This window comes from Dasypus novemcinctus, chromosome 9 (genome assembly GCF_030445035.2).
Source record: "Dasypus novemcinctus isolate mDasNov1 chromosome 9, mDasNov1.1.hap2, whole genome shotgun sequence".
NCBI lineage: Eukaryota > Metazoa > Chordata > Mammalia > Cingulata > Dasypodidae > Dasypus > Dasypus novemcinctus.
Genome location: NC_080681.1, coordinates 91,422,918 through 91,447,642, shown reverse-complemented (window position 1 = coordinate 91,447,642; position 24,725 = coordinate 91,422,918). Strand labels below are relative to the sequence as shown.

Genomic DNA, 24,725 nt, shown 5'->3' with positions numbered 1-24,725 from the left:
AATATTTCTTTACTCTTGTTACTTTCCTCCTTATAATAAACTCAGCAATGTAAGTGAATCCTCCAGTTTAAGGATGGGAAATTCAGAGTCTAAGAGTTTAAAGTTACAAAGTTACAAAGTCGCACAATTCATGAGGAACCAAATCAAGATTAGGACCAAACTCTGACTCTGGCCCTCAATCCACAAGGGATACAAGCCTTTCTTTTACCATTTGGTTTTATTTAGCCTAGATTCTTGGGGGAATTTTCCCATAAATTCTCTCTTTGCTCTTTTCACATAGGATTATGATGGCAATTCACACCTTTAATAAAAAAAACTAAGATATCACATCAGTCACATTCTACCCAATGACAGCAGAAAACACATTTATTCCAAAGAACACATGAAGCATTTACCAAAATAAACCACATGTTGGGAAATAAAACAACTTTCAATAAATTTAAAAGGATGCGAATAACACAAAGTATGTTTTCTAACCACAATGGAGTTAAATTAGAAATCAGTAGCAGAAAGCCATCTGGAAAATTCCCAAATATTCAGAAACTAGATAACACACTTCTAAAGAACTCATAGGTCAGGGGGTGGGGGGTATATGGGGACCTCATATTTTTTTAATGTAGCATTTCAAAAAAAAATAAAGAAGGAAAAAGAAGATACTACTGCCTACCATAAAATCTTGAAGAAAAAAAAAAAGAACTCATGCAACAAAGAAGAAATCCATAAGGAAAATTAGGAAATATATTTTTTAAAAGATTTATTTATTTATTTATTTCTCTCCCCTCCCCTAACCCCAGTTGTCTGTTCTCTGTGTCTATTTGCTGTGTGTTCTTCTTTGTCCGCTTCTGTTACTGTCAGTGGCTCGGAAATCCGTGTTTCTTTTTGCTGCGTCATCTTGTTGTGTCAGCTCTCTGTGTGGGTGACACCATTCTTGGGCAGGCCGCACTTTCTTTCATGCTGGGTGGCTCTCCTTACGGGGCACACTCCTTGCACGTGGGTCTACCCTACACGGGGGACACCCCTGCGTGGCACAGCACTCCTTGCGTGCATCAGCACTGCGCGTGGGCCAGCTCCACACGGGGTCAAGGAGGCCCGGGGCTTGAACCGCGGACCTCCCATGTGGTAGACGGACGCCCTAACCACTGGGCCAAGTCTACTTCCCTTAGGGAGTATTTTGAACTCTTACAAAGCAGAACCTACAACCTTATTCCTGGACTAGGAGGTGATTGTGTAAACCATGGTTCTTAACATTGTTTGTTTTAGACCCCTGTGAGAATCTGAAAACGATTGTCCCTTTAGTGAAATAAAATGTATATCATTACCAAATTTTTCTTAAAATGGCAGGAAGTTCACGAATACCCTTTAAGGTTCATCAAGACAACTAATTTTAAGAATCTCTGGTGTGTGTATCATATTTCTGGTTCAATTAATGGTTAGGATTACATTGTAGCTTGAAAGGAGAAACAAAAATATAGTAAAATCTCATAATTTTGTACTCTAATAATTTGGAGTTTGCAATAATTGAGGTGTAATTTTTATGCTTCTTATTGGATAAATGTCAGAACCGTATGAATTTTCAGGGCTTGATTCACAATTAAGGGGGACTAATCTAAAATAACCCTTCAAACCAGCTGTTCAAGAAATTAAGGATCCTTTAAGAATTTCATGTTCAACAATTACATTTTAAATGTAAAGAAAGTTTTCAATCTTAAAAGATATTTGTACAGTATTATATGAAATAATTGGATTTTAAAATTTCCTTATCAGGTTCTTACATTTACATTAAGAGGCATGAAATTGCAGGAAGATACACTGTAGTAAGTTAAAGATGTATACCATAAACCCTAAAGCAACCACTAAAATAACAAAACAAAGAGCTAGCTAATAAGTCAAAAAAGGAGATAAAATGGAATTTAAAAACTCAATCAACACAAAGTACCACATATCGTATAATTCCATTTGTATAAAATGTAAATATAAATCAATTTATAAAGATGGAATTAGATTAGAGGTGATGTAGGGCTGGGGAAGGATAGAGGGATTGAGAGGTGACTGCTAAGGGGTGTGGAGGTTTTCTCTTTGGAGTAATGAAATTGTTCTAAAAATTTTTGTGGTGATAAATGCAAAACACTGTGATTATATTAAAAGCTATTGATTGTACACTTTGGATAGATTGTATGATATGTGACTATATCTCAATAAAACTTCTTTAAAATTTCAAACAAAAGGAAGACAGAAAACAAGGGAGAAGGGGAACAACATACAAATAGAAAACAAAGAGCAAGAAAGCAGATTAATTTTATTTTTTTAAAAGATTTATTTATTTATTTCTCTCCCCCCGCCCCCACCCCAGCCTCCGCCCCAGGTGTCTGTTCTCTGTGTCTATTTGTTGGGTGTTTTCCTTTGTTTGCTTCTGTTGTTGTCAGCGGCACAGGAATCTGTATTTCTTTTTGTTGCGTCATTTTGTCGTGTCACCTCTCCTGGGCCAGCTCCACACGGGTCAAGCAGGCTGGGGTTTGAACCGCAGACCTCCCATGTGGAAGACAGACGCCCTAACCACTGGGCCAAGTCCGCTTCCCCAGATTAGTTTTAAACCTAAGCAAATCACTAATCATATTTAATGTAAGTAGTCTAAGTATCCTAATTAAAAAAGAGAGCTTGTCAGACTGAATGAACAAACAAGATCCAACTATGTTCTGTGTATAAGAGGCCAACTTTAATTTAAATATAAGGACACAAAGAGGTTAAAAGTAAAATAATAGAAGTAAAAAATAAAATAACTCTAATCAAAAGAAAGCTGGTATAGGACTTCCGGGAAGATGGCAGATTAGACAGACACAGGACTCATTTTTCTCCCAGAAAAATTAGTGGTAGGACAGACAGAAATGGCCTAGAAAAAGGATGTGCTAGGGTTTAGGACACAAGGGGGAGGCTGGACATCACGCAGGAGAGAGAGAGGGAAAAGAAAAGAATCTTGCTGGGAGAACTGTAAGTAAAAGCTGCAGCTACAGTTACCAATGCACATCCCCCCCACCCTTGGGGCAGATTGCTTTGAATTCTCTGGCCTCTGGTCAGTGACTACAGACAGAGGGGCCAGTCCACCTCCCCAGAAAAGGGGAGAGAAAAGGATCCAGCCTAAGGCTGATTCAGCTTTTGGCCAACAAATTTTGTTGGCTGTGTTCTACAAGCCCTTCCAGACGGAATAGGGGAGAACCATTGTTTGCCCTGGGAGCCAGCATGGGACTAAAAAGATCCAACCCTCTGAATCACCATCACCCTTCCTACTGACTGGGACTGGTTGTTGAAGATTCAGAGGAGAGAAGTCTGCCAGTAAAGATTGGAGAATATCCTCTGAGAAAGTTTGATATGCAAGGCTCTGAATAGCCTTGCAGTAGGATTTTGTCACATTGCTGTGGTTGGTGTTGCAGGGAACACACTAGGATCTGGATTCAAATTGAGACGGCTGTTGAAGAGTGCCATCTGCTAGAGGACCAAGGAAGTGCATGTGAAGAAATTAAAAGTTAATAAATGAGAGGCCTTTTCTGGCTTTTACAACCTCCCTGCCAAAAACTCTTGGAATTGGATCTGCAACCCATTCCTGGTCCATGGCCTGGATTTGAGCAACTACACGAGAAAAATTCTAAAGACCTAGAACAGGTTGAACCAAGTATCAAAAAATGGCAGCAACACACAGCCTCTTCCACTAAATCCCTAAGAAAGAGAGAGAAATTGAGCATCACAGTAGACTCATCATCATAATCAGATGCCTAGACAACAGCAAAAAATTACAAGCCATAATAGAAAATGGAAGAAATGGCTGAAGCAAAGGAATGTATCAACACCCCAGATGAGAGACAGGATTTGAGAGAACTAATCTATGAGGCTCATATAAATCTCCTAAATAAAATCAATAAGCTGAAAGACAATATGACTAAAGAGATAAAAGACATCAAGAAGACGCTGAGCAAACGCAAAGAAGACTTTGAAAACCTAAATAAAAAAATCACAGAGCTTATGGGAATGAAAGACACAATAGGTGAGATAAAAACAGAAATTACATGCATACAATAGCAGACTCAAAATGATAGAAGAAAGAATAAGTGATGCAGAAGAAGAGCTGAAATTGAAGAGAGAGAAGAACAGAGAGATAAAGAATGGGAAAAAAATTGAACGTGGGCTCAGGGAGTTGAAGGATAACCCAAAAACACAACATACATGTCATGGGAGTCCCGGGAGAGGAAAAGGAAAAAGGGGCAGAAAGAATATTTGAGGAAAGAATGGCTGAAAGAAATGAATCTACATGTCCAAGAAGCATAGCACACACCATCAGAATAAACCAAATAGACCTACTCCAAGATACATGTTACTCAGAATGTCAGTCACCAATGATAAAAAGAAAATTCTGAGGGCAGCAAGGGGGAAGCAAACCATTACCTACAAGGGACGCCTAGTATGACTTAGTGCAGATTTCTCATAAGAAACCATGGAGGTGATAAGAGGTGGTATGATATAAGTAGTGTACTGAAAGAGAACAATCGTCAGCTGAGAATTCTTTATCCAGCAAAACTGCCCTTCAAGTATAGAGATGAGTTTAAAATATTCACAAATGAACAGAAACTAAGAGAATTTGTAAATAAGAACCCACCTTTACAGGTAAATTAAAGGAGCCTTACAGTCCCCCCTCCAAAAAAAGAGAGAGAGAGAGATGGTAGAGGATTGTGGGAGAATTTAGAAGGCAAGACTAGCAGAAAGAATAATCAAAAGAGTAAAAAGACAAAAAAATAAAAAATAAAAAGACAGATGAAAATAAGATATGACATATGAAAGCCAAAGAATAAAATTGTAGAAGTAAAGAATACATTTACAGTAATATCATTGAATGTGAACAGATTAAACTCCCAATCAAAAGATACAGGCTGATAGAACGCATGAAAAAAAATGAGCCATTCATATGCTGCCTACAAGAGACTCACCTTAGACCCAGGCATACAAATTGACTGAAAGTAAAAACTTAGAAAAAGGTACTCCAGGCAAACAGTAATAAAAAAAAAAAGTAGGGTGTGGAGCAGGTGGAGCTCAGTGGTTGAGCCCACACTTCAAATGGATGAGGTCTCAATTTCAATCCCCTTGTACCACCTAAAAAAAAAAAAAAAAGAGCAGAGGTAGCTATACTAACATTGGACAAAACAGGCTTTAAATGTAAAAAAGTTATAAGAGATACAGAAGGCTATTATGTATAATAAAAGACACAATCTGCCAGGAAGAAATAACAGTCATAAATATCTATGCACCTAACTAGGGTGCCCTAAAATACGTGAGGCAAACTGGCAAAACAGAAGGGATAAACAGACTTTTCTACAACAGTAGTTGGAGACGTCAACACATTACTCACACCATTAGATAAAACAATTAGACAGATGATCAACAAGGAAACAGAGAACTTGAACAATATGATAAAAGAGCTAGACCAAACAGATGTATACAGAACATTGCATCCCAGATCAGTGGGTTATACATTCTTCTCAAATGCTCATGGATCTTTCTCCAGGGTAGACCACATGTTGGGTCACAAAGCTGGCCTCAATAAATATAAAAAGACTGAAATTATACAAAGCACCTTCTCAGATAATAATGGAATAAAGCTCAAAATCAATAATAGGTGGGAAAGGGGGAAGTTGCAAATGTGTAGAGGCTAAATAACACACTCCTAAACAATCAGTGGGTCAAAAAAGAAATTGTAGGAGAAATTAGTAAATATATTGAGACGAATGGAAATGAGAACAGGACTTATCAAAAGCAGCTGGTGTGGATCAATGGTTGAGCACCTGCTTCACATGTACAATGTCCCAGGTTCAATCCCTGGTACCTCAAAAACAAACAAACGAACAAATAACTTATGGGATACAGTGAAGGCAATGCTGAAAGGAAAGCTTATAGCCTTAAATGCCTATATTACAAAAAGAAGAAGAAACTAAAATCAAAGATCTAACTGAACACTTGGAAGAACCAGAAAAAGAACAGCAAACCAATCCCAAAGAAAGCAGAAGGAAAGAAATAATAAAGATTAGAGCATAAAAAATGAAATTGAGAACAAAAATTAGAGACAATCAACAAAACCAAAAGCTGGTTCTTTGAGAAGATAACTAAAATTAATAAACCCTTAGCTAGACTAACAAAGAAAAAAAAAGATGATGCAAATAAATAAAATCAGAAGTGAAGGGGGAAAGTTACAACTGACCCAGAAGAAACAAAAAAAAATCAGGAAAGTTACAACTGACCCAGAAGAAACAAAAAAAAATCATGAGAGGATATTATAAGAAGCTGTATGCCAACAAATTAAACAATCTAAATGAGAGACAGAAATAACTAGAAACATATGAACAAACTACTATACTCTAGAAGAAATACAAGAACTCAACAAACTAACCACAATTTAAAAAAATTGAAAGTTATCCAAAATCTCCCAACAAAGAAAAGTCCAGGACCAGATGGCTTAACAGGTGAATTCTACCAAGCATTTTGAAAAGAATGAACACTTACCATGTTTAAACTCTTCCAAAAAATTGAAAAGGAGGGAAAATTACCCAACATGTTTTATAAAGCCAACATCACCCTAATATGAAAGCCAGACTAAGATGTTATGAGAAAAGAAAATTACAGAACAATCTCTCTAATGAATATAGATGCAAAAATCCTCAACAAAATAATTGCAAATAGAATCCAATAGCACATTAAAAGAATTATACATCATGACTAAGTGAGATTTATTCCTGGTATGCAAAGTTCAACACAAGAAAATCAATTGATATAATACACCAGATTAACAAATTGAAGGGTAAAAGACACATAATCATCTCGATCAAAGCGGAAAAGGCATTCAACAAAACCCAGCGTCCTTTCTTGATAAAAACACTTTGAAAGAAGAATAGAAGGAAAATTTCTCACTATGATAAAAGGCATATATGAAATACCCACAGCCAACATCTTACTCAATGGAGAAAGTCTGAAAGCTTTCCTTCTAAGATTGGGAGCAAGACAAGGATGCCCACTGTCACTACTGTTATATAGTATTGGGCTAGAAGTTCTAGCTAGAGCAGTCAGACAAGAAAAAAAAAAAAAAAAGGAAAAGAGGAAGTGAAACTATCACTAGTTACAGATGACATGATCCTATATTTAGAAAATTCTGAATGGGCTATGACAAACCTACCTGAGCTAAAAAACAAGTTCAGCAAAGTGACAAGATAAAATATCAACACGCAAAAATCAATGTTTCTGTACACTTGTGTTGAACAATCTGAGGAGGAAATCAGGAAAAAACTCCATTTATAATAGCAACAAAAAGACTCAAATACCTAGGAATCAATTTAACCAAAGAAGTATAGGTCCTATATGCAGAAAACAACAAAACTATGCTAAAAAAAATCAAGAAGACTTAAGCAAATGGAAAGACATTTGGTGTTCCTGGATTGGAAGAATAAATATCATGGAATGTGGAATCTAGCCCCCTCTTGATATAGATGTGGAGTGGACACAACCATTCTAAGGTCCACAGGATGGAGGAACAGAGTATGGATTAGAGTGAACTTACTGATATTCTATTCATGAACTATTGTGGTTCGTAGTAATTGAAGAAAATGTGGCATTGGTGTGGAGAAAGTGGCCATGGTGGCTGCTGGGGGTAGGGAGTGGGAGGAAGAGATGTGATGTGGGGACATTTTCGGGGGCTGGAGTTGTCCTGGGCGGTGCTGCAGGGACAGTTACCAGACATTGTATGTCCTCCCATGGCCCACTGGGTGGACTGTGGGCGAGTGTGGGCTATTGGTGTGGACCATTGACCATGAGGTGCAGCGGTGCTCAGAGATGTATTCACCAAGTACAATGAATGTCTCATGATGATGGAGGAGATTGTTGTTATGGGGGGAGGAGTGGGGTGAGGGGGGTGGGGGGTATATGGGGACCTCATATTTTTTTAATGTAACATTAAAATAAGCAAATAAAGACCAAAAAGAAAAAAAAAACAAAAAACACTGGGGAAGCATAGAGAAATTGAGAGGTGATGAATTTTTTGTTTGTTATTATTAGAATTTTTTGTTTGTTATTATTATTGAAATAATGAAAGTGCTCTAGTAATGATTAAAGTGTTGAATGCACAACTATGTGATTTGCCAAATACCATTGATTGTACACTTTGAATGGATTGTATGCTTTACTAATATGCATCAATAAAATTGATTTGTTCATAAAAAAGACAGAAAATAACAAGTGTTGGTGAGGAAGTGGGTAAATTAGAATCCTCACACATTGCTGGTGGGAATGTAAACTGACATGGCAATTTTGGAAAACAGTCTGATGCTTCCTCAAAAAGTTAAACATGGAGTTACCAAACGACCCAGCAAGTCCATTCCTAGATCTGTAGCCAAGAGAAATGAAACATACATCTACACAAAAACCTCCACATGAATAGTCACAGCAGCAATATTCAAAATAGCCAAAAAAATGGAAACAAATGTCCATCAACTGACGAACAGATAAACAAATTGTGGTATATCCACACAACAAAAAATTATTCCTCTGCTAAAAGGAGTGAAGTACGGATCAAGCTACATCTTGGATGAACCTCAAAAACAGTACATCAAGTGAAAGAGGCCAGTCACCCCCAACCACATGGCGTGTGACTCCACTGATACGAAATGTGCAGGCCAGGCAAATCTGGAGAGCTCGGAAGTGGAGTGGCGCTGGCTGGGCTGGGGAGTGAGGTGGCTGCTAATGGGGTGGGATTTTTTGGGTGGTGATGAGATGTTGTGTGCATCGGTTGTGGTGATGGTTGCAAAGCTCTGTGAATATATTAAAAACACTGAATTGTACACTTAAAAAAATATCACGGAAAATGTCAGTCCTATTCAAACTGATTTATAGATTCAATGTAATACCAATCAAAATTCCAACAGCCTACTTTACAGAAATAGAAAACACAAAAACTAAACATAGGGAAGCGGACTTGGCCCAGTGGTTAGGGCGTCCATCTACCACATGGGAGGTCCGTGGTTCAAACCCCGGGCCTCCTTGACCCGTGTGGAGCTGGCCCATGCTCATTGCTGTTGTGCGCAAGGAGTGCCCTGCCATGCAGGGATGTCCCCCGTGTAGGGGAGCCCCATGCACAAGGAGTGCGCCCTGTAAGGAGAGCCGCCCAGCGTGAAAGAAAGTGCAGCCTGTCTAAGAATGGTGCCGCACACACGGAAAGCTAACACAGCAAGATGACGCAACAAAAAGAAACACAGATTTCCAGTGCTGCTGATAAGGATAGAAGCGGTCACAGAAGAACACCCAGCAAATGGACACAGAGAGCAGACAACGGTTGGGGGGGTGGGATGGGGAGAGAAATAAAAAAATAAATCTTTAAACAGAACAAAACCAAAACTAAATGTATTTGGAAGGGAAGTGCACCTGAATAGCCAAAAGCATTCTAAAAAGAAGAGCAGTGTGAGAGGACTTTTACTGCCTGACCTTGAAACATATTACAAAGCTACAGTGATCAAAACAGCAAGGTGTTGACATAAAGATAGACACATCAATCAGTGGAATAGAATTTGAGTCCAGAAATAAACCCTCACCTCTATGGTCAACTGATTTTTGCAAAACCTGCCAAAGCCATGCCAACAGGACAATACAGTCTTTTCAACAAATGGTACTGGAAGAATAGGATATCCATAACCAAAAGAATGAAAGAGGATCTCCATCTCACTACCTATACAAGAATCAACTCAAAATGGATCAAAGACCTAAATATAAAAGCCAAGACCATAAAACTACCAGAAGAAAATATGGGGAAACATCTTCAAGATCTTGCGTTAAGTGATGGTTTCTTGGATCTTACACTAAAGCATGAGCAACAAAAGAAAAAATAGATAAATTGGACCTCCTCAAAATTAAACACTTTTGCACTTCAATGGACTTTGTCAAAAGGGTGAGAAGACAGCCAGCTCCATGGGAGAAAATATTTGGAAATACATATCTGATAAGGGTTTAATATCCATGATATATAAGGAAGTGCTACAACTCAACTATAAAAAGACAGATGACTCAATTGAAAAATGGGCAAAAGACTTAATAGAAATTTGTCCAAAGAAGAAATAAAAATGGTGAAAAAAACATATACAAAAATGTTCAACATCACTAGCTATTGGGGAAATACAAATCAAAACAATGAGATGTCATTTCACACCTATTAGAATGGCCACTATTAAAAAGAAGAAAACTACAAGTGTTGGAGAGGATGTGGAGAGATAGGAACACTTATTCTCTGTTGGTGGGAATGTAGAATGGTATAGCCACTGTGGAGGACAGTTTGGCTGTTCCTAAAGAAGTTGGATATAGATTTGCCATGTGACCCGCCATACCACTACTAAGTATATACTCAGAAGAATTGAGAGCAATGACATGAACAGACATCTTCACATTGATATTTATAGTGGCATTATTCACAATTACCAAAAGATGGAAACAAGCCAGGTGTCCATCAGCCAATGAATGGATAAACAGATTGTGTTGTATATACACAGAATGTTATGCAGCTGTAGAAGAGATGATGTCATAAGGCATATAACAACATAGATAAACCTGGGGGACATTATATTGAGTGAAGCAAGCCAGATACAAAAGGACAAATACTGTGTGATTGCACTATTATGAACTACATATATTGTATAAACTAAAAAATGGAGTTAATAACTAGAATATAGGTCACCAGAAAAGAGAATGATGTTAAAGATTTGAAAACGGAGGGTTAATCTGTGCAGAACTGGTAAAAAGGTTTTTTGTTAATCTTTGCAAATGAATAGAAAAGGTGAAAGCACATCATAGTGTTCGTAACTATCAGTGCTGATATATGGGTATGACAGTGGTCTAAGGTCATGTATATGACTAGAAGGAAAACTAAGAAATGTAAAATGGGATTGTATGGAATAGTGAAACCTCATGTGAAACATATATACAGTAATATTGCATATATAAGACTGTTTTTCTTTGAAACTGAACAAATTTACATTACTGTTACAAGATGTTAATATCAGGCAAAAATATAATTAAAACAAATTAGGGACAGTACTACATAGGAATATATTAATAATCTTCCATTAAGGGAAAAGTATATGAAATAAACTAAGGCAAAGAAACTAGACACAAGGTACTAGTTATTGCTTGACTACATCTATACAAAATATAAATACAAATAAACTAGAGAGACAGAAACAGAATAGTAGATATATATGGTGGGACATAGAAAGATTGAAAGGTGATGAGTTTTTTTGTTTTTTATTGTTATTGGAATAATAAAAATGCTCTAATAATGGTAGAAATGATGAATGCACAATTATGTGATTATACTAAATACCATTGATTGTGCAATTTCAATGGTTTGTATGCTTTATTAATAGGTATCAATAAAATTGATTTGTTTAAAAAAAAAAAGGAAAGCTGGTGTAGCAATATTATTATCAGACAAAAGAGAATTCAGAGTTTTACCAGGGCTAAAGAAGGACATTTCATAATGATAAATGAGTCAATTCATCAAGAGGACGTAACAATCCTAAACACTTATATATCTAATAGCAGAGCTTTAAAATACTTGCAAGGAAGCAGGTGTGGCTCAAGTGATTGGGCTCCTGCCTACATCATGGGAGGTACCTGGTTCTGTTCCCAGTGCCTCCTGGGGAAGACAGAGAGCTGGTGCAAAAGTCAGGTGCAGCAAGCTGATGCAACAAGATAATGCAGCAAGAGACACAAGGGAAAAAACATAATGAGAGACACAACAAAGCAGGGAACAGAAGTGGCTCTAGTGATTAGGTACTTCCCTCCCACATTGGAGGTCCTGGGTTTGGTTCCTGGTGCCTCCTGGGGAAACAAAGAAGATGAACAGACACACCAGGTGCAAACAATGAGGGGGTGGGGAGAAATAAATAAATAAAATCTTAAAAAAAATACTTGCAACAAAAACTGATAGAATAGCATAGAAAACTAGACCAATCCACAGTTATAGTTAGAGATTTACTGCCCTTCCCTCAATATTTGATAGAACAAGTAATATAGTAGGCTTGAATAACACTATCAGCCAACTTAACCTAGTTGACATTTATAAGATACCCTACCTAACAACAGCAGAATACACATTTTTTTTTCCCAAGAGCACATGAAACATTTAGCAAACTAGACCGTATGCTGGGTTACTGAATGCATCTCAATAAGTTTAAGAGGACTCAAGTCATCCAAAGTATGTTTTCTAATCACAATGGAATTAAATTAGAAATCAATAACAAAGTCATCTAGAAAATTACTAAATGGGGAGTGGTGTAGCTCTGTGGGTTGAGTGCTTGTATGGAGGTCCCATTACCTCCTTTAAAAAAAAATGAAAAAACTTACTAAATATTTGGAAACTAGATGACACACTTCTAGATAACCCACAGATAAATAAGAAATCAAAGGGAATTAGAAAATATTTTGAACTGAATGAAACTGATAACAGTATATATCAAAACTTGTGGGATGCCACAAAAACAGTACCTAGAGAGAAATTTATAACACTAAATGACTATATTAGAAAAGAAAGACCTCAAATCAATGACCTCAGCTTCACTTTTAAGCAATAGAAAAAGAACCCAAAGTAAGCAGAAGAAAGGAAGTAATAAAGATCAGAATAAAGAGCAGACGTCAATAACATAGAAAACAGGAAAACATTAGAGAAAATCAATGAATCCAAAAGCCGGTTCTTTGAGAAAAACAAATAAAATTGATAAACCTCTATCTTTACTGATCAAGAAAAAGAAACCAGTATCCGGACTGAGAGAGGTGACATAACTACAGATTCTACATATATTAAAAGGATTACAAGGGAATATTATGAACAAACTTATGCCAATTAATTGAACAAATTCTTTAAAACACACAAACTATCAAATCTTACTCAAGAAAATATAGATAACCTGAATAGCCCTATGTTTATTACCTAATTACCAAAACCAGAAAAAGATATTATAAGAAAATACTGACCCATAACTCTTATGAACATAGAGGCAAAATTTCTTAAATTTTTAACAAATTGTATCCAAAGATACATGAAAAAGATAATACATCATGATTGACTGAAGTTTATCCCCAGAATACAAGGTTAGTATAATATTAAAAAGTCAATCAATTTGATTCACTATATGTATTAATCAGCCAAAGGGGAGCTGATGCAAAATACCAGAAATCGGTTGGCTTTTATAAAGGGTATTTATTTGGGGTAGAAGCTTACAGTTACCAGTCCATAAAGCGTAAGTTACTTCCCTTATCAAAGTCTGTTGCCATGTGTTGGAGCAAGACGGCTGCCAACATCTGTCAAGAGTTCAGGCTTCCTGGGTTCCTCTCTTCCTGGGTCTTGTTTCTCTCCAGGCTCAACTGCCCTGCTCTCTCCACAAGGCCAGCTGTAGACTATCAAGCAACTGGCTCTATTTCTCTCCCCAGGGATAGATTCTCTTTGGGCTCAGCTGCTCTGCCTCTCTGTCTGCTTACTTCGTGGCCTCCAGCTCAAAACTCCAGTTTACTCCTGTGCCTTGTCATTTTCTCTTGGGGGTGGGGACTCAACATCCTCCTGATGTGGCCCAATCAAAACCCTAATTATAATTTAATCATGCCCAGAGGAAAAGACCAGCTTACAAATATAATCCAATATTTCTTTTTGGAATTCATCAATAATACCAAACTGCTACACTATATTAACAAACTTAAAAATAAAAACCATATAATCATCTCAACAGATGCAGAAAGAGCATTTGGCAAAATTTAACATCCATTCCTATTAAAAACTGTCAGAAAACTAAGAATAGATGTGAAATTTCCTCAACTTGATAAAGGGCATCTATGAAAATCCTACAGTTTACAGTTAACATCATATTCAATGGTGAAAGACAAAATGTCTTCCCCTAAGATCAGGAACAAGGGAAGAAGATTCTATCCAGTGTATAAGACAAGATAAAGAAATGAAAGACATCCAGATTAGAAAGGAAGATAGATGACTGTTTTTATTCACAGATAATGAGATCATCTATGTAGAAAGTCCTATGGAATCTACTGAAATGCACTAGAACTAAATTAATGAGTTTATCAAAATCACAAGACATAAGATCAATATACAACAATCAATTGTATTTTTATATGCTAGCAACAATCAGAAATTGAAGTTAAATTAATACCATTTATAATAGCATCATACTATTAAATACTTAGGAATAAATATGACAAAAGATGTGCAAGACCTATACACTGAAAATTTAAAAGTATTGCTGAGATAAATTAAAGGAGATATAAATAAGTAGAGAGCCATACCATGCCTATTAGATGAAAAAACTCAATATTTATTGTTAAGGTGTCAATTGTCCCCAAATTGTGGCATGTACATTGAACTTTACAAGTGAAATCATGTGATCTGTGTATCTTTTTAAAAATAAATAAAAAATATATTTTAAAAAGAAGTAAAATCATATTTTATATTTGTTAGGGAAACTTTCTTCATGAAGACATTCCATAATCACTCTGTAAAGTGAAGAAGTCATTTGCCCATTTATGTAATTCATGACACAGAGCTATGCATTTATTTATTCATTCATTTATTCATTCACCTACTTATTAATGTTTTACATTCTACCTACTTCTGGAAATGGTCCTGCCAGTTTACTTGCATGATACTTTGATAAGTGCATGATTACCTTTCCTGTTCTAAGGGTAAAATGAGGAAAATAATATCTACTTTTCAGGATCGTTGTCCGTATGGAAGACAATATATGTAGAGTACCTACATATGTAATAAAGATGATCTACTATTAATATAGAAGAATATTAATTAAAATATATTGGTGATTTAGTGTTAATTCAATCAGATATTAATGTAAAGTTATTGCAATAGTGATAAATGTTAGCTGAGATGATGGAGAAAGAGGTCAACTAGGTCAGAAGAATAAATTCTAGAGATCAGTAAGATGACCAGATGGTTCTTATGTCCATATAATAAATTGTGAAATAAAAGACCTGGCAGCACTTTGCAATTTTCAACTCAAAGGAGAGTAGCCCCTGCTGAGCAGCTATTATTACAACTTCTGTTTGATAGAAAACCTAGAGGCTTTCAGGGCCTCTTCTTCTTCCTCCTCCTCCTCCATATAATATATTTGTTTTCTATTGCCAAAACTATACATGCTCAAGGTAGAAAATTTGGAAATACAGAAAAACCACAAAGATGGCCAACAATCACCCACCAAAGTAGCTGCTGTTAATGTTTTTTTAAAAGATTTATTTATTTCTCCCCCCTCCCTCCATTGTCTGCTTTCCGTGTCCATTCATTGTGTGTTCTTCTGTGTCTGCTTATGTTCTCATCAGGTAGCTCCAGGAACAAATCCTGGGACCTTCCGGAATAGGAGAGAGGCAATCATTCTCTTGTGTCACCTCATCTCCCCGGTCTGTTGCATCTCTTATTATCTCTTCCTCTGTGTCTCTTTTTGTTATGTCATCTTGCTGTGCCAGCTCTCCATGTGGGCTAGCACTCCTGCACATACTCCACGTAGGCCAGTACTCTGAGCAGGCCGGCTCGCCACATGGGCCAACTTGCCTTCACCAGGAGGCCCTGGGCATCAAACCCTGGACCTCCTATATATTAGACAGGAGTCCACTTGCTTGAGCCATACCTGCTTCCCTGCTGTTGATATTTTCATATCTAAATTCCCACCTTTTCTTCTAAGCACTTTTCCTCCAAAATTGTATCATAACATACATAGTTTTTTTAAACTTATTGTTTGATTTATAGTGAACATTTCTCAATGATATTAAAGTTTTTTTTCAAAGATTTATTTGTTTATTCCCCAACCTGTTTGTTTGTGTTCCCTGTCTGCTCTGTGTCTGTACATTATGTACTCTCTGTGTCTGTTCATTGTGTGCTCTCTGTGTCTGCTCATCTTCTTTTAGGAGGTACTAGGGGACCAAACCTGGGAACTCCCATATGGGAGGGAGGAACCCAATAACTTGAGCCATATCCACTCCTTGCTTGTTGTGTGTCTTGTTGTGTTTCCTTGTTGCATCAGCTCACTGTGCCTGCTGGTCATGTCAGCTTACTGTCTTGCTTGTCTTTTTTAGGATGCACTAGGAACCGAACCCAGGACCTCCCATGTGGCACCCAACTGCTTAAGCCACATCTGCTCCATCAATGCTATTAAAGTTTGATCTACCTCATGATTATGAAATGCTGAATAGTATTCCATTGTAAGAATGCAGCATTCCTATTTTAACCATTCCTATTTTAATGGACTTTTTTAGGTTGTTTCGATTTTTCCTTTTTATAAATAACTGTGATGGATATCTTCTCTATCAAATACTGTGCCCAGTCTATTTATTTCCTTAGAATTATTTTCTAGGAGTGCAATTACTTTTATTATAGCTTTTGCATATTTGTAAACTGTTTGGGACTTATTGCTAAATTGCCCTTGTGAAAGTTGTTCAGCAATGGACAAGAGAGTTAGTTTACTCATATCTCTAATGACACTGGAGATTATAGATATTAAAATACTTTTTCTCCTAATCTTTGATAATTTGAAGGGAGACAAATGCTATCTAACTGTGGTTTTAACTTGCATTTCTCTGATTACAGAATGTGACAATGTCCTATTTCTGATATCCTCTCCTAGGTTAGTCTGCTCCTACAGCTGCTTTCCATTGATTCTCCTCTTGAAGTCACGTCAATTGCCTGACTACAGAGAGTGACAATCTGATGGAAGGACTTCATTTTTTTATTCCTAGCATCTGGTGCAAATCCTTTCATATGTATTTTCTATGAATCCTCACTATAGTCCTATTGATGAGGTAGGTACTACTAATAACTTATTCATGTGTTGGGAAAAAGGAGGCTTAGAGAAGTAAATTAACCTAAGGTTTAGAGCTAGGAAATGGCAGGGCCAGGGCTTGATGGCTGGCTGACTCTAGAGCCCACTCCCTTGTCATAAACAGTCAGAATCTAGGAAGTTGGGGCTATGAAGGTCTCCTTTTCTTTTAATTTCAGACAGTCCTAGGTCACCTTGAAGTTCTATATCCCTCTGGACATGTCTTTACAATTATCTTCTAGTTGAGGGTCTTTGGGGTTGGGGGTAACTCCATGGGATCCTGGGCCCTATCTACTTCCACCTTCAACCATAACTGATAAAATAGGGACGTTTTTTCATTTATGTAATTTCTCTTGTTCAGTTCCTGAGTAACTGGTAACCTGTCGGAAGGTGGATGTGATAGAGGCAGAAAAATACGTCCTGAGTGTAATTGTAACCCCACTCCATCCGAGTGGTCTGTTGCCATTTACAATACTGGAGGATTAGAGGGATGTGTGGTAGGCATTACAATTAAAAAGACAAAAAACAAAGAACTAAACTGCACTTTTTTTGCCACGATAAAAACAGAACTGGAAATTTGTTCAAAGCTGAAGTTAATCGTCGATTTCCTAATCTCTCCTTGATACCTCCGTGCCCTCTACTGCCCATCTTTGCCCTATTCCAAGATCTTCAGCACCCTAGGCCTGATGGCTTCTTGGGGGGGGGGGGGGGTGGGGTGGTATGTGGAACCTCTTATATTTATTTATTTATTTATAAAGATTTATTTATTTATTTCTCTCTCACCCCAGTTGTCTGTTCTCTGTGTCTATTTGCTGCGCTTCTTTGTCCACTTCTGTTGTGGTCAGTGGCACAGGAATCTGTGTTTCTTTTCGCTGCGTCATCTTGCTGTGTCAGCTCTCCGTGTGTGCGGCACCATTCCTGGGCAGGCTGCACTTTCTTTCGCGCTGGGTGGCTCTCCTTACGGGGCGCACTCCTTGCGTGTGGGGCTCCCCTACTCAGGGGACACCCCTGCGTGGCAGGGCACTCCTTGCGTGCATCAGCACTGCGCATGGGCCAGCTCCACACGGGTCAAGGAGGCCTGGGATTTGAACCGCGGACCTCCCATGTGGTAGACGGATGCCCTAACCACTGGGCCAAGTCCACCGCCCTCTTATATTTTTTAATGTAACGTTTTTTATGATTTATGTATCTTAAAAAAGAAGACATTTTAATTGAAAAAAAAATTTTTTTTAATGTAAGGTATGTGTAACCTACCAAGAACCATAGGGAACACATGAAGTGTCTGTAGGAAAGCACATAGAACTGTCTAATTTGATATTAACCATAACTGTTAGTTCTTCTTTGTGAAGAAAAAAATGTAATGCTCACTTGATCTATTATCTTTATCACCAAGAGAATTAGAGACCCCAGGATTATTATGTTGATGCTAACAAGAGAAGAACACTAGAGAAACTCCCCAGCCCATTCACAGAGAGCTCAAATAAATGATTAACTTTCAAAAACAAAAACAAAAACAAAACCTCTTCTTTGGAAAAGATGGGAAACCTTGGAGAGAGTTTAAGAGATGTGTTATCTTTTCCTGGTGTGTTTACATTTTAAACTTTATCATCAATTGTGACAAGAGAAATTCTTTTCCTGCTAAAGGAATTTCAGGCATTGCATGTAGGTAGGGAAATAAATTTATAGTAGGGACTCTTTTAGGGTGTCCCTGTGGTTAACGCACACAGTGACCTATACCTGCCAGGGATAACTGTCCTCATTTAGTTTAATAATAATAACAACAAACCATTTATTGAGCACTTGCTCTGCCAGGCATTTGTGGCAAGTACCTGATACGCATTATCTCTTTGAATGTTCATATCACCCTGTGGGAAAGGTTTCCTCTTTATAGATTAAGTAACTGAGGTCCAGAGAAATTGTATAACAGTCCCAGGGGCACAGAGCTTAGTAAATAGGTGGAACTAAAATATGAATCCAGGTTTTTCTAACTGCAGATATTGAATTTATAGGATTAGCGCCTTCAAGGTGAAATGGAGGGAATTACCACATGGCCCAGACACTTTACTCCAAGGTATTTACCCAAAAGAATTATGTGTCCATACAAAAACCTGTACATTAATGTTTATAGCAGCATAATTCATAGCCAAAAAATGGAAACAACTCAGTGTCCAATAACTGATGAATGGATAAACAAAAATGGTATATCCAATCAATGGAACATAAAAAGGAATGAAATACTGTACAAGCTATGTGAATGAACATTGAAAACGTTATGCTAAGTGAAAGAAGTCAGACACAGAAGACCACATATTTACACAAAATGACTAGCAAATCCATAGAAACAGAAAATAGATTAGTGGTTTCCAGGGGCTGGCGGAGAGAGTGGGGGAGATGAAATGAAGAGACCTATTGCTGAGTTTGTTATTTCTCAAGAGTAAAAGTGGAAGGGCTGTCAGGGAAGAGCTCCAGGGACACTGTGTGTCTGGGAATAGCTTGAAACATGCACTTCCAAAGCCTGGCCGTGGACACTCTAGTTGTGAAACGAGAGCAGTATTCTGGTATGTACTTGGATAGTTCTGGGTGCAAGCTCTCATCTTCTACACTACTCCTTGTGTCTTCTAAATCACACTCAGTGTTTCATTCTTGGATCCTCATCCACGTTATTTATAGAGACTTAACCATGGTGACAGCCTCTGACTTGAGCACTTATTTCCTCCAATCTTCTCAACAATCCTGCAAGAGGCACCATTATTATACCCATTTCAAAGATGAAGAAACAGTCTCATTGAGGTTTTCAGCAAAGTTACAAAGTGATAGGTAACAAAGCTGGGTTTCCGAATGTCTGGTCCCAGAGCATATACTCCATGGTCTCCATCACACCACCCCCCTCTCAGGTTGTACCTTCTCTCACATCAGGTCACTAACCCTTTTCCCACACCTCCCTGTCCCTGTCTTTCTAGTCTGGACGGAAATGGCAAGTTTCTCTGGCTCCTGGCTTTGCAGCTGCCTCATTACATTTGTCTTCCTCCAGCTGCCCACTCACGGGTCAGGTAGGAATTTCTGAACCTCTTTCTCTGCCCAGGACATCTGATGGTGTAGGTTGGCCTGAGGCTTTATTTTTTCTTGGGTTCTGTTCTTCCCCTATTCCTTTCTACTGGCCTTCCCAGGCTTTATCCTTCCTTATCCGTTTTCAAGCCCTCCTTCTCCCATCCCTCCCAGATCTCCTTGTCTCTTTTTTTGACTGCACAGGGGATGCCAGCAAGTTTCACCTGGTCCCGCTAGGGGGCACAGCCAAGCTGCTCTGCCCTCTCACCCTCTGGCCAGTCACGGTGCCCACCGAAGTGAAGTGGTTGCGGTCCTCACAGCCCCAGCGCTCCCAGGCCATTCACGTGTTCCGGAATGGGAAAGACTGGGACGAAGATCTGATGCCAGAATATAAGGGGAGGACAGCACTGGTGAGAGATGCCCAAGAAGGAAGTGTCATTCTGGAGATTCGCAAGGTCCGGTTTGAGGACCGAGGGCAGTATCGATGTCAGATCCAGATTGGCAACCTCAGTCGAGAGGACAGCGTGACCCTGCGGGTTGCAGGTTAGGATGGGCACCTGGGGTCATTGTGGAAACTGGATGAGTTTAGTCAGGATCTACTTTGTCCCCCCATGTACAGAATTTTCTTTCAACTCCAAGTTTTGCCCTGATGGTTCAGCTTTACCCACTAGTGTCCATTTGTCTCATCTGAAGCTGAGACCTTGTCCAGGTGTTTCTGCTGAAGAAGGAACCTGGGCTTTGGAAAACACTGTATAATGCAGATTCTGGTTATACAGTTAGTGACCCCTAGAGCTTGGTGACTCAATCAATAGCTCTTCCATCTCTGGATCATCTTTCTTTGCTCCATTATCTGGGAATTCATAACCATGGCTGTAAGGAGATGTCCTCAAAGACCAGAATACTGAGCTGTGACAAGTATTTGTTTATTGGGTCCTATCCCGGAGTCCCTGAGCACTTAAAAGTCTAAGAAGGTAAACATAGGGTTTCTCCAATATTTTTTCAAAACTCCAGTCTACACAAAAACAAAAGCAAAACAAAACAAAACATAGAAACAACAAAAAAAAAAGCATACCTTTTTATTTGCTTGCAATGAGACCAGTTCCTTGGTCACAATGACTCTTTTTGGTTGTAACTTAGAGTTGCATACCAAAAACTGGGACTAAATCGATTACTTTAAAATAAACATTGTTTGGCAGACAGACTTTCTAAACATGGCTTCGTTTGGGGTGGGGGAAGTAGTTGTTAAAAGGGGGCTAAAGGGAGCAGGTGTAGCTCAGTGGTTGAGCCCGTGTTCAATCCTGATAACTTCTAAAAATAAAACAAAATAAAAATTTTAAAAGGGGGGCTGAGATGCACAAGAGAATCTGAATCATATGATACAGTAACTCGTATGGGAAGATTTTGAAAGGTATTAGGATGAAGCTAGAGACTGTTTTACCCCATTGTGGAGAGCATGGGGGAGAAGGAGGCAACTTTTGAAGTTACATTAACAGTTGCCCTTGTTCATCAGAGAAAGCTGTGAGAGGAAGGAGGCTTCTGGCTCCTGGCTCCTGGAGACCAAGGCCCTGTTAATCTGCTTCTGGGCTGGTTCAGCCAGGCAATCTCTCCTCTCCAGTTCTAGGCTCTGACCCTTATATTCATGTGAAGAGCTATGATGCTGGATGGATCTACCTGGTGTGCAGGTCCGTGGGATGGTTCCCAGAGCCCTGGGCCGAGTGGAGAGACCCTCAGGGCGGGTTGCTTCTATTCCTGTCCGAGGCCCACTCCCTGGATGAAGCTGGCCTCTTCCAAACAGCAGTGACCTGCAGAGTCAGGGACAGCACACTGGGGAATGTGTCCTGCACTGTTCGGAACGAGGCCCTTGGCCAAGAAAAGACGGCTGCCATGCTCATAACAGGTAAAAGTTGAGGCAGAAAATGGGTTTGAAGCACCTGATGGTCTCAGATTAAATACTTACTTTATAAACAATTTTTTGAATTTCTTAAATTCTAAGAATGACACATTTATTGTAGAAAACTTGAAAAATTACCAAAAAAATTTTAAAGAAAATTAAAAATGACCTGTAAACTCATCAATGGGAAAGAACTTTGCTAACATTTAGGTGTCTTTCCTTCAGGACTTTCTTGGATATATGCATCTCTCTGTGTACATATGTTTATATGTATGTATTCTTGTGCCTGGGTGTTTTTTTCCTCCACTTATGATGTCATGAGCATTTGCCCATGTCCTTAAGCAATTCTGTGCAACATGATTTTTAAGAGCTCTCTAGTATTTCATTGTGAGGCTATACCATAAAAAATTAATTAATGTCCTATTTCTGGACATTTGGATGGTTTCCAGTTTTTCTTCATATTATAGCTAAGGGGGGCAATGAGCATCTTTGCCGATATTCTGGAAAGCAGTTCTGATTACTTTCTTAGGATATCTTTCTAGAAGTGAAATTAATAGGTCAACAGGTATGAACCTTTTAAAGACTCTTGAAACATAGAGCCATATGGCAGAGAGGGGTGGTTTTAGAGCCAAAAAAGATAGACTGTGGCCTGGAATCTGAAGGTGGAGACGAGTCATAAACCTCTACTAATCCCTTTCTTCTTTTCTCTGCCAGTCCTCCACCCTTTTTCCACTACTGGCAACGCTGTTCACAAAGCACTAAGTGCTTTACATGCCTGATTTTTAAATCTCCCAGCAACCCAATGGGACTATTATTATTCCCATTTTACAGACCAGGCAAACCAGTCTTGCAGAGGCTCAATCCCTTACCCAGGTCCCAGCTAGAACCCAACTTAGGTTCTTGAATGCTTGTCATAACACCACTTCTACTATTTTTTTCTTTTATATTTCTTGTTTTCTTTCTCCTTTCTCTCCTTCCTGGCTTAGGCCTGCTGCTGCAGCACCATAGAAACTGTTTTACCCTGCTGTTAGGGATAAGGACAGAAGTTGCTGGCTGCTGTTCCAGGGTAGAGTGAGGATTTGAAGGTGGAAGCAGGGGGGCTCATGAGAAGACTGTGGGTGATTACTGAGGAGAGCACCTCCAGTTCTTTGAAGTTCCTGGATTATTTTTCCATTGAATTAGAGGGCAGGGTGAGGTTGTGGTTGAGCAGCTGCATTTAACCCACTGTCTGCAGGCAGGATCTTCTAATCCATTCCTAAAAGAAGAACATCTCGCTTATCTTTTAGTCAGCCAGGGTTTGAGTTGCTAAGTGTAGCAAAGAGTCTCATCAGTCTTGGCCAAAGGTCTTTCCTAAAGGTGATGGACACGGTTTGGATGTGCCTGAGTCATCTGTCATCTGAGGTGGGACCCTTGGTGTGGAAGAAGATCTCAGACATCTCTCTGAGGGTGGTCGGTGGTTTCTCTTCCAGCCCCATCTTCAGGGAGGGTCTCCTCCTCAATGGTGGCTCTTGCTGTGATCCTGCCTGTCTTGGGACTTCTCATTATTGTGGGTATTTGTCTCATCTGGAAGCAAAGAAGATCAAAAGGTAACAAAGTGGTAAGGGAACCCAGACTGGCAGGGGGTGGTACTGCACCTTCTTTGGGAAAAACCAGGAAGGAAGCAGAGATAGACATGGTGCTTCTCCATAGGTTAGAGACCCCTCAAGTTGTTGGGAGAAGACTGGTGATTCCATGCCCTGCTGACTTGCATTGTGGAGGGGATTAAATAAACTGTGCCCATGGGCAGAGTTGTGAGTTCTCATCCTTTGAGAAATGAGAAAATAACATTCTTACCATGCCAGTCTTCTAATTAATCAAGAAATCCAAACACATCTAGTTAATTAAGAAACCCAATCACATCAGAAGTTTCATAAAGATCTTGGGTTTGGAAAGGACATTTAAAGTCTCGTAATTCAATACTCCTGCCCTCATCTGACGGTTGGAAGGACCTTTTAATTCTTTTGAATGGTCACACACCCACAATGACAAGGAGCTAAGTGCTACTCATGCAGCTTAAACCATTTGGGGCAACTCTTAGAAAAAGCCTTGCTTAAGTGGAGTGAAATCTATCTTCTTCTTTTCCTTCTAGAGAAGCTACTTTATGACCAGGTGATGGAGGTAGGTAAGTGTCCTCAGCTAGGTGGGGATGTTTATCTGTACTTCTCAGGCCTGTGTCCCCAGTGCCCACTAATCTAAATCTGTACCCCAAAACCCCCACATCTGCTGTCCTTTGTGGCGGTGGAAGTCTCCATTGGTTTTGTTTGCAATTTTTGCTGACTCTCACTTGTAATAGCTTGCCTTCCAGTTTGGTTTGGTGGTTATTGTCTGTAAACTAATTACTTGACCTTATTCTGTGAGAGCTATGTAGGTTTAAAGTGAGGGAAGCTTTAATTCATTCAACAAATAATTGATAATTGTCTACTAAATGACCAGGACTCTACTAGGTGCTGGGGACACAATGGTGAGTAAAAGCAGACACAGTCTTTGCCCTGCTGAAGCTTTCAGTCTCATCAGGGAGGTATACATTAATTAAATAATTACCCAAACAAATGTAATACTGAAACTATGATAAATGCCATGGACAAAAATTCACAGTGCAGGGAAAACTATGACCAGGAGGAAGCAACTAAGTTTGAACTAGAGAGAACTCCCCAGAGGAAGTGATGTTTGATATGAAGGTTGGGCAGCCATGAATGAGGAGGCAATGGAAAACCATCCACAGCAGAAAGCAGAGCCTGAGTAAAGAAATGTGGTCAGGAGAGAGCAGAGTTCATATAAGGTTGTGAAAAGGTGCAGAAGTGATGAAACTGGGGAGTTAGGCAGGGGTCAGGCAGTGTGAGGTCTTGTAGATCTTTTTAGAG

General features: G+C 38.9%; 1 protein-coding gene across 2 annotated transcripts in view; it reads left to right on the top strand.

Annotated features, from left to right (window-relative positions):
• ERMAP (erythroblast membrane associated protein (Scianna blood group)) overlaps positions 1 to 24,725 on the top strand; it is a 36,229-nt gene that overhangs the window by 3,686 nt on the left and 7,818 nt on the right. Inside the window, exons 2-8 of one of the 2 annotated variants that reach the window (XM_012519207.3) lie at positions 16,698 to 16,872; positions 18,899 to 18,960; positions 19,850 to 19,939; positions 20,139 to 20,477; positions 21,550 to 21,831; positions 23,295 to 23,411; positions 23,954 to 23,986. In XM_012519207.3, the coding sequence (XP_012374661.1) occupies positions 16,868 to 16,872; positions 18,899 to 18,960; positions 19,850 to 19,939; positions 20,139 to 20,477; positions 21,550 to 21,831; positions 23,295 to 23,411; positions 23,954 to 23,986 (928 nt within the window). In that variant the 5' untranslated portion in view covers positions 16,698 to 16,867. The remainder of the gene's footprint in view (positions 1 to 16,697; positions 16,873 to 18,898; positions 18,961 to 19,849; positions 19,940 to 20,138; positions 20,478 to 21,549; positions 21,832 to 23,294; positions 23,412 to 23,953; positions 23,987 to 24,725) is intronic. The other variant, XM_004477395.3, reaches the window with a different exon arrangement.